Source organism: Octodon degus, unplaced genomic scaffold (assembly GCF_000260255.1).
Source record: "Octodon degus isolate 3935 unplaced genomic scaffold, OctDeg1.0 scaffold00101, whole genome shotgun sequence".
Lineage (NCBI taxonomy): Eukaryota > Metazoa > Chordata > Mammalia > Rodentia > Octodontidae > Octodon > Octodon degus.
Window position 1 is genome coordinate 3,613,662 of NW_004524677.1, and position 12,338 is coordinate 3,625,999.

Genomic DNA, 12,338 nt, shown 5'->3' on the forward strand with positions numbered 1-12,338 from the left:
TTTTGTATTTTAGGGAAAGATCTACAGGGTGTTCAGGTCTCATTACTAGATCGGACTCTTAGTGATTCTCCTGTTTACAGCCTCCCAAGAGATGGGATTACAGGTGTGCACCACCACACCCAGTCTCTCAGCGGGCCCCAGGGACGGAGTTGGCAGGGCAGGCCTGGGATCAAAACCTCCGTCCCCTGTGCCTGCTTGCAGGTGCTTTAATCCGCTGAGCTATATGACTAACCCTTAGAATCTTAGACCAATTTCATTTTTCCTGTATTTAGGACAGGGTCTACAGGGTCTCACTATGTCAATCAGACTAGTGATTCTCCTGTGTTCAGCCTCCCAAACGGTGGGATTACAGGCGCGTGCCACCATGCCATCTCAATCACCATCTCAGCATGCCCTAGGGGTGGGGCTGGCACGGTTCGAACCCTGGCTGCTGCGCTGTGCCTAAGCAGGCGCTTTAGTCTGCTGAGCTATCGGGCCAGCCCTAGGTTATATAATCTTTATTTTTATTTATTTATTTATTTTTGCAGAACCGGGGATTGAACGCAGGCTCTTGTGCTTGCCAGGGAAGTGCTTATTCTACTGAGCCATCTCCCTGGCCCCTATATAACCTTTATAATTCACACAGCTATATTTATACTATGCTAATTTGAACAATATACTTCTGACAGACACATACAACTTTATTTGTTATTAATTTCAATTACTTTCCTACCCTTTTTAACTACAGGTGCTAACAGGGGATACAATAACTATTCTGAGATTCAGTCTCCCTCTAATTCTCTGTGCCTAAAGACAAGATTAAAGAAAAATGAAATCCAAATTTATGGTACCAATTCTCCAAGGAATTACGAGAAAACAACTTGCTTTTGAATGTCTGTGACTATGAATAATAAATGGCAGGTTATACATAATTTCAAGGGTAGAATTGATAAATTTGCATACATTTCTCCAAGGCTCTTAAGCAAATAAAAAAGGCAAAGGAGTGCTTACATTTTCCTGGTTTGGCTGGAATTCGAATTACAGTGGGCTTCCTGGTAGTTGCTGGTTGAACTGCTCTTTCTTTTGTTGGTTCTGTTTTTGTGGGGAGCTGAAAGGGATCTAATGAAAAACATAGTTTATTTTGCATGTTTTAGTTAACACGGACTCAAACAAAAAACCTCATTCATAATTTAAGAGTCATATTTTTCATGCCCCAGGGAAAACTATTCATGGATAAAAAAAATCTCAGTTTGCAGAGACAAAAACAAAGTTGGAGCTCATAAAAGGAAATAATTTAGTACTCTGTAAATAATTCATGTGGCTTTTCTTCCTCTCTGATGAGAGATATCCAGAGCAATTCTGAATTATGTAGGAACAAACTTTCAGGGAACTGTATTCATTTCATAAGTGTCTACCTGAAAAAAGGAGACAACCTCGCCGCATCATAAGGCCTCCAAGATCCTCAGGAGAGAAGGCTGTTTTCTCCTGCGTTTCTTGTGTGTGTCTTGCAATACTTGCTAACAGGACTCACCAGTGGCCCTCATCCTCCCCAGAACCCTGTCTCGCAGGCTCAGCATTGTTGGATTTGCTCGATTAGTAGAACTATATTTTGCTAACGAAAGAATGAAAAAATGACCCCTCCCTTCAGACATTTAAGCTCAGGCTAGCACTTATGACTCAGCATTTCTCCATCTTGACTTTTTTTTTGAAGACTGGGTCTCCCTATGTATAGTTCAGGTTGGCCCGGGCTCATTATGCATTATGTAGGTCCAGACTGGTCTTGAACTCACATTGATTCTCCTGCCTCAGTCTCCTGTGTGCTGGGATTACAGGGTACAGTTACTGAGCTCAGCATCTGCCTGTCTTCAGGTTTTCCTGGGTTGTGATGCACTTGAGTACAGATCAGTGGGGAAGACATCACTTCAATGAAGAGGCACCAGGTGCCTGGTTTTCATCTTGATGGTAGTATGCAGGTCTCTCTAGCTGTACAGAATGAAGCTGTCTGTGCGTGCGTGTATGTGTGAGCATGGCTTAGGACCTTGTGCCTGCTGGGTAAGTGTACTACCACTGAGCTACATCCCTACTTCTGAGGCTTCCTTTATTTAGTCTTCTTATGAGAGAGGGGTTTTCTCCAACAGACAAAGTTGTGGGCAACATATAAAGCCAAGACAGCACTTGGGAACTGCAGGCATTGCTGGGCAGGAAACTGATCATGGGCATTTGCTAAAATGTTTAAAGTTTGCAATTTTTGGCTTAGTAATCTTATTTTTGGATATTTACTCTTCAGAAATAGCACTATTAAAAATGAAAGTGCTTATAAAATTATTTACTACAGCATTTCTGCCATGTCCAAAATGAAAACACTCCCAAATTAGAGAAAACAATCTGAACATTCAGTAGTGTTCAGAAAGACAACTTTGTTGTACTCACAGACTAAAGGATTTTAGGCCAGTGTAAGGGAACAATGAGGGGACATTTAACCTGAAAAGAAGTACAGAAATCTCAGCACTGAATGAAAAAAGCAGCCTACTGAGGAATGGGTATGGTATGACAACTATTTTGGTGAAAAGTAGCAAAAAGTCCACGCATGTGAAATGTTAGTTGGCATGGCACGTCCAAGGCACAGAAGGCTCCACCACTCACACTATGAACGTTTGGATGGACGAGACAGTTTTAATCTTATAACTAAAATCTCTGAATTGTTTGACTTGTTACAAATATATTTTATTTTTGTAAAATACATTTTACTTTTGTAAACCCCTCAAAAAGTACAATAAAAGTTATTAGACTAAAATAATATCTCTGCCAAATAAATCATGAAAATCACTTAAAAATGAGGAAAAAAAGAATAAAATTCTTAAATTTGTTAGTTGTCTTTTCAAGGCAATAATGACCATAAAACATGTTTTTTAAAACATAATTAGAGGGGCTGGTGAGATGGCTCAGTGGTCTAAAGCACCTACTTAGAACAAGCTTAGCAAAAACAAAGGGACCGCAGTTCAATCCCCCAGCACCACATGCCAGCCAGCCCCGCCCCCTGGTGGGCTGTGCTGGCCACACACACAATTTAAAAAAAAAAAAAAAAAAAAAAAAAAAACTTTCAAGATATCATGTATGCATAGTGTACTCTAAATAACTACTATGAAAACAACAGTATGTAATGTATTAATTATTGAAACTGTCCTGCTAACCTGTTTTGAAACTGTCTCATTGCTATTTCATTCTCATTAAAATTAATTTAAAAAGAAGTAAAAAAAAAAAAAATAAAAAAATAAAATAAAACATAATTAGAAAAATAATCCCTTTTTTTTGTTTTTATGAAACAGGGTTTTACTACGTATTGCAGGCTGACCCTGAACTCATTAATCCTCCTTACAGTATCCTCCTTGAGAAGTGGTATTAATTTGTCTTACAGATGTCGAAACCAAGGCACTGCAAGGTTAAGCAAACACAGCAGTGAAGTGATCACCTACCTCAGCAGACTGCTGAATTCCGGGATGATGGGCATGTGCCACCACACCAGGCAAAAACTCTTCTTGCCAGGGCTGGGGACATAGCTCAGTGGTAGAGCTTGCACCTAAAAATGTTTGGCACCTAAACGACTTCCTTCTTCCGAAAAAAATTCTACTTAAAATCAAATAATTTAGATATGTTTCCGAATTATCTAATTTAGAGATATTTTGTTTATAGTAATTAGACATAGTAATTGTCACCTTGAATAATAAAACTTGTTAGAAAAATCACCTTATTTGCAGTGCTAAAGATCAAGCCCAGGCCTTGCACAAGCTCAGCCAAACCCCACATGCTAATTTTTATTATTTCTATGATTTCTAAAGATATCAAGGCTAAACATCAGTGGTGGAAACTAATCTTCTATGGTGAAGATAACAAGAGGTAACACATTCAGCCTAATTATGTTTAAGTTCAACAGTTTTTAAAAGTTATTATTTTATTAAAGGTTAGAACTTGTACATGGGGGCTGAGGAGATGGCTCAGTGGAATAAACACTTGCCTGGCAAGTGCAAAGGCCTGAGTTCAATCCCTGGTTCTGCAAAAAACCCAAACAAACAAAAAACAAAACAAAACAAAACAAAAAAAAAACCCAAAACAAAACAAAAAACCAAACAAAACACCTTGCACATGGTCTGCAAATTAAATAGACCCCAAAGCTATTACACACTAAAAACTAGCACCCCCATCCTGTATACCTAGTTCCCCATAAAAGACAACTTTTGTTACCAGTTTCTCAAACATTTTTCCAAACATATCACATATGACTTTTCACACAAACAATAGCTAAAATACCATGAATTCTATTTTGTGCCTTTCATTTCCCACCTAATAATGGTATAGAGGTTGGCCCATACCAAGACATAATAGCTCTGCCTTTTTTAATTGCCATGTAATAATTTGTTTATTTCCAAAATTTGATGGGAGAAGCCTTAATTTAGAGCTCAATATGGCCCTTGGAATGTATGAAGTCGAACTTCAAATTGTTCAAAAGAACAGGCAACTTTCAAAGGCAACATCCAACTCACAGGCAACATCAGATTCTCAGAGTTCTAAGATCTAGAAAGGGTAAGAGCCTTACATCTGTAATTTTATCACAGGCTGATTGCTCTTGCTTCTTCAGAAACAGCACAGCCTATCACCAGAAGAATTTCCTACCCAAATCTAAAGGAAGTCACTGCATTTCCCCCTATTTTTAATTAATGTGTTTATTTTGTCTTTCTACCAACTTAGACCAACACCAATTATTCTGCACTTCCTGCCAAACAAGAAGGCCCCTTTATAACTATATCTACATGGTTTTCATTACTGGGTTGAGAGACACAGTGATGATAAAGTAGTTTGCCGCCTGTTACCTATCTCTAATAATATGCTTGCCATCAAATTAGTTTCACGATCCCTGGCTTGCTTTCCCATCATTTCTTTCCCTTGAGTTCTGTTAATAGCAGAAATTGGCTGCTAAACTATTCTTCCGGTCTGTGCAATGGGGCTGACAGCAGACATATTCTGGGTTGTTTTTTTTTTGACAGTGGTGTATGATTTGTAAAGGTGTGAAGTGGAATTGCTAATACTTCTCAGCTCCATTACATTAACCTGGAAGGCATTATATCCAAGAAATGGATCCAATATTAAATTGCCTGTTTTATGAGTTTTCCTTTAATAATTTTTCCACTCTTTACAATGTTTTCATAGCTTCAATATTTTTTGATCTCAATTTCCTGAGGTTAATAATGGCAACTTCATTTTCTGAACACTATATTATTAGATTTCCTTTATTCTTAAGAGTAGAAGACAAAGAATAGGAAAGACATATTTGTGAGTTTCTTTTCTCCTGTGTTCTTCCCAGTTTCCAGCTGATGCTGGGGCAAGATTTCACAGAAGGAAAAGAAGTCTGTACAGTATTTATAGTGACACTGCTACTGGAATACTATACAAAAAAGGTCACAAAGCCCTAAATCAGATTCTCTCCTTGTGTTAAGGAGTTCAGAAGTGATCCTCAAGAAGCAGGTACAAAACAAGGCCAGTGAGCACTCTAGAGCCACCCTTATGGAGGGCAGTAGGTCTGAGTTGGCTCAATTTAGGAGACTGCTCAGGAATCTGAAAATAAAGGCCTTAAGCAGGGTTGTACAAGGAGAGACGCAAATGAGAAGCAAATTCAAGAGCGTCTCAGAAAATAAAATCATCAGGTGATGGTAACTAACTGGATGTGAAGGCAAAAGAGTAATAAAAATAATTACTACTTAATGTCTGCTTATCACATTTCAGACAATCTGTAAGGCCTTTTTGCAAAGTCATATTTAATCCTTATAACGTGGAGCAGTAATAATTTATCTTAAGGCACTGCAAGGTTAAGTAAACTGCCTAAAATTACATGACAATTGAGATAAAGCCTAGAATATCCCAAATCCTAGCTGTGTAATTTGGTGAGAAGGCTCCAGGATGGTCTCTAGGTTTCTCCAGAGAAAGCTGGGTGTGTGACAGTATCACTAAGTGAGGTACAAATTCAGGAAGAGAAGCATAGAAAGATGGTTCAGTTCAGTATAACTCCACAGTCAACAGCAAGAGTCACATGAGACAAACATATTACACATTTTGCTAACAGACAGCCCCAATAATTAATTGCTGTGCAATGAGGTAGAAGTCAAGAAACAGAAAGGGCTGAGTATCAAGCATGGGACTGTATTCATGTTGAATATGCATTGTTAACTTTCCTTTGTGAAGATGACTATAATTATCTCCTTGCTGTACAGAACACATTTTCAGCACTTACTAACCAGGCTGCCATTTCATAGAACCTACCAGGCTCTCAAAAAAGTAGTATTTCTTTGTTTTGAACTGTTTCTATCTCCTAACAATTTATTGCCATTCAATTTATTCACCCATGCCCCGCTCTCAGGCTCCTCACCCAAAAGGTCTAAATAAGAAAATGATATTAACATAGACTTGAAAAGTTTTAAAAAAGTTGCCTGAAGAGTCATGAAAATGTAGTGAACATGATACTGAAGCAAGTAAACTAGACCGAACCTCAGCTTAAAAATGTGAGTTTCATGATATTAGCCGAACAGTCATTGGTATCTGTTCATGTTTTTATCTGCAAGCTGAGGCCACAGATCTCTCACTGAGAGATATTGTATTAAATCAATTAACTTCTGAGATGTAAGCATTAAATATTAAGCAAAGTGTTAGAACACCAGAGAAATGACATGTATTCTAATTTTTTTCCTTTCACACTTTATGGATCAATAGTATGTCTTTTTAGTGTATATGCCACAGCTAGGTACAACATTGTTGGCATGGTGAGCTATATATATATTTAAAATATGCCTGAGGTGCATAGAATTTAGTTTTGAAATCACATACTGTACCGTTCTGAGGCACATTAAACATAAGAGGATAGTTAAACTTTTGTAAATACTATGAACTTTTTATAAATTTCACCCAAATAAGTAAACAGTAGCAAAAGGAATCTTTTTTTTTGGGAGGAGAGTACTGGGACTCGAACTCAGGACCTTGCACTAGCCAGGCAGGTGCTTATGCTACTGAGCTATCTCCTGGCTCTGCAAAAGGAATCTTAGCAATGACATATACAGCAAATTAGACAGATCAAAGATAAGCTTTTATTACCACACTCACCATCTAAACAGTATAAAGAAAGAACACATACTCTCTGCCTCTTGGGAACTTTAATTGTCCTCATCTTAGTAGCAAATTGAACAAGTACTTGATTTTATTTATAAATTTTGCATCCTTGAAGGAAAATGTTCTGGGAAGATTATAGAAAAGGATTCTGCAACACATGCCTGGGTTTCATTCCTTGTATTGCTCTTGCATGAGTCCTCCTGGGCTGGGCCTTCTCCTGTGTTATGGTTTGTGTATAGGTGTCCCCCCCAAAGCCTCATGCAGTCTTGGGGCAGCTTCTGGAGCTTGTGATTGATCACTGTGGGTGTGGATGCTGCACCTGCCCTGGGGCAGGTAATTTGCATTACAATGTAAGGTGGGAAGAGAAGCCAGCTGCTTGAGCTGCTGCTACCCCTCCCTTGCTCTTGCTCTTTGCCACCACCATGAAAGGTTGCTTTTTGCTCTGTGCTGCTCTGCATTGGACCCAGATGAGTATGGACTGAAACCTCCAGTAACTGAGCTAAATACACCTTTCCTTCCTTCATTTTGAGTGTCCCAGCAACAAGAGAAGAGTAACTAAGACATCCTGGTAGCCCAGATGGGGCTGCCCTGGAGCCACTGCACAACTTCTTATCTATGGATGCTTTTACTCCATCTTCCCAATGCCACATCCTTGACCTTGCTGGGTCCTTTCAATGTAAGCCCTGAACTTTCACCTGCCAGAGTAAGGGGCCCAGTCTCATACCTAGTCCCTAGCTCCAGTCTGCTCCCTGCTAGCCTACATAATATTAATTAATGTGCTGTGTCTCCTCTCTGTCTTCATTCTGTATGCCATTTCTAAATGTCTTTGTTCATCCTTGTTCCTATAATAAACACATGCTTGCACATACACGAGTACGTGTTGCCCATCAACTCACTTCTCAGCAAGTGCCATTTTTGTCATTTGAGAACCCTGTGATGGGTTTAGGTTTTCTTCCGCTACTGAGTTTTACTCACCTAGAACCATTTCTGAACCAGCAGATTCTTCAGCCACGTTCCCAGATGAGGAGGGCAAAATATCATCATCAAAGCTGATAAGGTCGATGTCCCCCAGAGGCTTGCTTTGCAGAGCTGGAACTGGTGGAGTGGCTGGGGGTCCTTCTCCCAGTGACTTGAATGTTTTGGTTTGTGATGCTAGGGAGAGTCGGGGAGGCACAGGGACTGGTTTAGGTAGAGCAGAAGGGCAGGGAGAGTTTTCTGAGGAAACTGATTTCTTCGGCAGCAAAGGTCTTGGAGCAGGAGTTGGGATTATCTTCTCAACACTGGGGCTCTGGACTGTGGGTCCTCCACCTGAAATCTCATGATTACCACTTCGTATAAGGCCAGGAGTTGGTTTCTTTGGCAATTCAGGTTTGGTTATAGAGATGCTTCCTGCTTCTTGCGGTGAAGAGTATGGAGTGACCCCTTCCTTGGGGGTCACCTTGAGTCTGTTTTCAGTCCATGTGTCCCATTCTCCAGAAGCTCTGAAAGCAGCTGGTTTGGGAGCTACAGAAGGCTTCCCTGAGGAAACAGCAGGCTTTGGGGGAAGTGTGCGAGGAGTAATTTCTGGTTTCTTGGTCAATCCTGAGGTTTCCACATTTGTCTGACCTTCAAATGCTTTAATCCTTGAAACAATATTATTTTGGCTTTGTTCTGTGTTCATAATGTTCATCACTGCCTGACTATCTAAGTCGTTATTATCCAATAGAGACTGGTGCTGGCCTGGGGATGACTCCTCTTCTGGGATTGCTGGACTGATTTTCTGGTTACTTTTTTCTTTAACATTTGTATCTCTGACTACTGGCCTGAGGTTGCTTTTTGTTCTTGGTCTTGGCACAGGACATCTTGTAGCACTGGTGTTTTCTGGACAATTCTGTGCTTTGGAAATATCAAAGACTATTAAAGGCGCTACACTTGCTGAAAGATTGCCACATGAGGCTGCTGGGGAAAGCTGCAGAGGCTTGAGAGGTGCCTGTAGTGCTGACAAGACAAAGAACAAGACAAAGCTGCAACATGATCATTAACAGCAACAGCAACAATAAAGAAAATACACAGATTCTTACAATATACTTATAGGCTAGCATGAGATTTTTGTTTCCTTAACTAGTAAAAAGTGATTGCAAATTCACTTTGCAAATCAATGGGGAAATGTTTATACTCAGTTTCCTACAGGAGAATTATTCAAACTGTATTTGTTCATGTAACAAATATTTATTCTGTAATACTTAAAAACACCATTAAATTCTTATTCCCATTAGACTTACCACATGAAACATTTCTTTCTGGTTGTCAAAAATTTAACATTTTTAATGCTTTTCCAACTTATTCATCTCTGCTACCCTGTAAAATACTCTTAAAAAGCCTAACAATAACTGTTAGTATTCAATAAAGTCTAAATTATTAAATATAAAATCCTAGGGCAGGGGAGATAGCTTGGTGGTCTAAGCATCTGCCTGGCAAGTGCAAGGACTGGGGTTTGATTACCGGTAACACATGCTATGCAGGCTTCTAAGCACCCAGCTTGCCCTGCCAACCACTGAAACCGGGTGTGGTGGCGCAGGCCTGTGATCCCAGAGCTGGGGAGGCTGAAACAGGAGGATCACTGAAAGTATGAGCTGCTTAGCAAGACCCTGTTCCAAATACATACATACATACATACATACATACATACAAAAAAAATCCTTCTCAGTGGCAATAAAGGGCATGCCAGGTAATATGCAACAAGAGTTAAACTGACAACATTTCTGTGATCGGAATGAGGGTGAGCCCAAATGATAGGAGCTGCAGTTCTTAAGAATGATCTATTATAATAATTGCTACATATTCAAAAAAGGAAAGTATATAGTGATCATGACTGGAAAGCAGAGCTCACTCAACTATGCACAAGTTACAAATTATTTTAAAGGCTGGCAGCCTACTGATTAATGCACTAGAAGTACGTCAGAATTAGGGAAGACAAATTACTAGCTTTACTTTGAGGCAGATGGTTGTCTATTTCTTCTAAAAAGTCAGTCTGAGTTGCAGAAGTAATAGTGTGCCTTGGAGTGGCAGCAGCATTATTATTATTTGTAGTATTAACTTGAACTTGGTTGATTTCTTTTATGACTTGTTCATAAGAGGGCGGGAGCTGCAAAATAAAAAATTGAAAACTTCAGATATCTATGCACAATAGCCAAGGTGTTGACAATCTCCTTGTTTTTACCTTCTGAATTTCATTTTAAAAATAAAATGTAGGGCCACTGAGATAGCTTAGCAGTCTAAGCACCTGCCTAGGCAAGCACAAGGACCTAAGTTCAATACCCAGTACCATGTGCTATACAGCCCTGCCGTGGGGTGCTCTGAGCCAGCCACCAAGACCGGGTGTGATGGCGCAGGTCTGTAATCCCAGTGCTGGGGAGGCTGAAACAGGAGGATCACCATGGGTCCAAGCTGCATAGTAAGACCCTATACCAAATACAGCAAATTAAAAGTAAGATGCAACTCACCTCAGCAGGAACCAGCTCATTTGGCCTCCAAGGGCCAGCTGCAGGAGCTGGGGGAAATCCTAGGCCTGGGTGTGGGCCTCCTGGAAACCATGAGGCTGGCCTCAGTGGCTCTGCTGCCACAATGGTGATCTCTGGGCGCCTAAAAGACAGAACCCTCTGTGAGGTTTTACAGGTTGGTGATAAGCTATCATTGTCTTCTCTGTGAATGTTCAGATCCATGAAACATCTACCACCTAAAATAGTGAAAAGAACTATCTGTCACAGGAATGACTTGTCTGGCCTGGACTATCTCCTAACAGTTTACCCAAACAGGCATAAGGGAACAGAGAGCACTCATCCTCTGTGACTTTGACCTCAAAAAGAGATACACTCAGAGATATGCCTTGGCTGATGAGAATAAGCACGAATTAAAACCTATACAAACTGTTTATTCCAAGGCTGTGCTGCTATATAGCCTACGGCACAAATATATGGCATAAGATAATGGTTTGGCTTTGTTATTATAAACTATATACTCAAAAATGAAAATTACCATGTAAGAATGTCTTCATCTTCCTTACTCTGTCTCTGTCCCAGTTTAAATTTACATTGAGATATTTTAAATTTATTTTTACTTCTAGGCCCTGAAGTAAGTATCATTTGATGATTAACCTCTAATGCTGAGCAGTTCTAATAATTCAGGATGATTTCTTAATCTGATTCTTTTATGTTTAAGTTTTATCTTCAATCTGATTTTCTAACAAATACCAAATTGAATGGGGAAATCTCAACTTTTCTGAGTCTGTTTTCTCATCTAACAAATACTGATGATGCTACTTGCTCTGCCTTTTTTAGTAATCCATGCAAAGTAAAAATGACAAAGCACTGTCATTAGCAAAACTGTGCCTGTACACACATCTTTCTACTAGCTTTTCAGTAGAATCTCACCATGGATTGAGCTTGAACTAAGAACCTCTGTGTATAGAGGTTGCCTGGCTAAATAGTAAGAGGTACTAATTAGTAAATTTTAAGTACCATACAAACATTAACTCTTATACAATCTTGTGATACAGTTAGACTTAGTATCCTTTCAAAGATGGAACATAGAAACCAAGGAGGCTAGTTTGCCCACAGTCACATGGCAGGAAAGTAGTGAAGCCAGGATTTAAACTTGGTTTTGTCTGACTCTAATGTTCTTATTCTTCAATATTCTATGTTCCCTGTAACAAAGTTGAAAACAGGAGTCATGAGTTACAAAACCCTATTCATTCAATTATTTATCTGTCTATCCTTCCATCTTTCTGTGTATTCTCTATTCTACCATTTTTTGGTCCATTTTTCTACTTATCTAGCTAGTCTTTTCTCCCTCTTATTCTCCACCTTGCCAAACAATCATCTACCTATCTAGGCAGTCTTCCTCTTTTGCCTTTCTAATCAACTTTTTAATCCTGTCATCCATCCATCCATCTATCCATCCATCCATCCATCCATCCATCCATTTATTTGGGCAATATTTACTAAGTACCCATGAAGTACAAAGCATTTCTATGAAGCAGTTGCAACAATGCTTTACATGTAGCAGTGTTTTACTTGCATTTAAAAAAACTGAATTTAGTAAATGATGACAGTTAAAAGAGTATTCTTGGGCCCAGGGGGATGGCTCAGTGGAATGGCTCAGTGGAATAAGCGCTTCCCTGGCAAGCACAAGGGCCTGAGTTCAATCCCCGGTTCTGTTAAAAAAAAAAAAAA

General features: G+C 39.5%; 1 protein-coding gene across 8 annotated transcripts in view; it reads right to left on the bottom strand.

The window, feature by feature from the left end:
• Sh3d19 (SH3 domain containing 19) overlaps window positions 1-12,338 on the bottom strand; it is a 103,770-nt gene that overhangs the window by 45,141 nt on the left and 46,291 nt on the right. For 6 of the 8 annotated variants that reach the window (XM_023723632.1, XM_023723636.1, XM_004638690.2 and 3 more), the window contains 4 exons: window positions 10,611-10,749; window positions 10,099-10,252; window positions 8,104-9,105; window positions 991-1,098 (listed from right to left, as the gene is read on the bottom strand). In XM_023723632.1, the coding sequence (XP_023579400.1) occupies window positions 991-1,098; window positions 8,104-9,105; window positions 10,099-10,252; window positions 10,611-10,749 (1,403 nt within the window). The remainder of the gene's footprint in view (window positions 1-990; window positions 1,099-8,103; window positions 9,106-10,098; window positions 10,253-10,610; window positions 10,750-12,338) is intronic. The other 2 variants (XM_023723637.1, XM_023723633.1) reach the window with 1 other exon arrangement.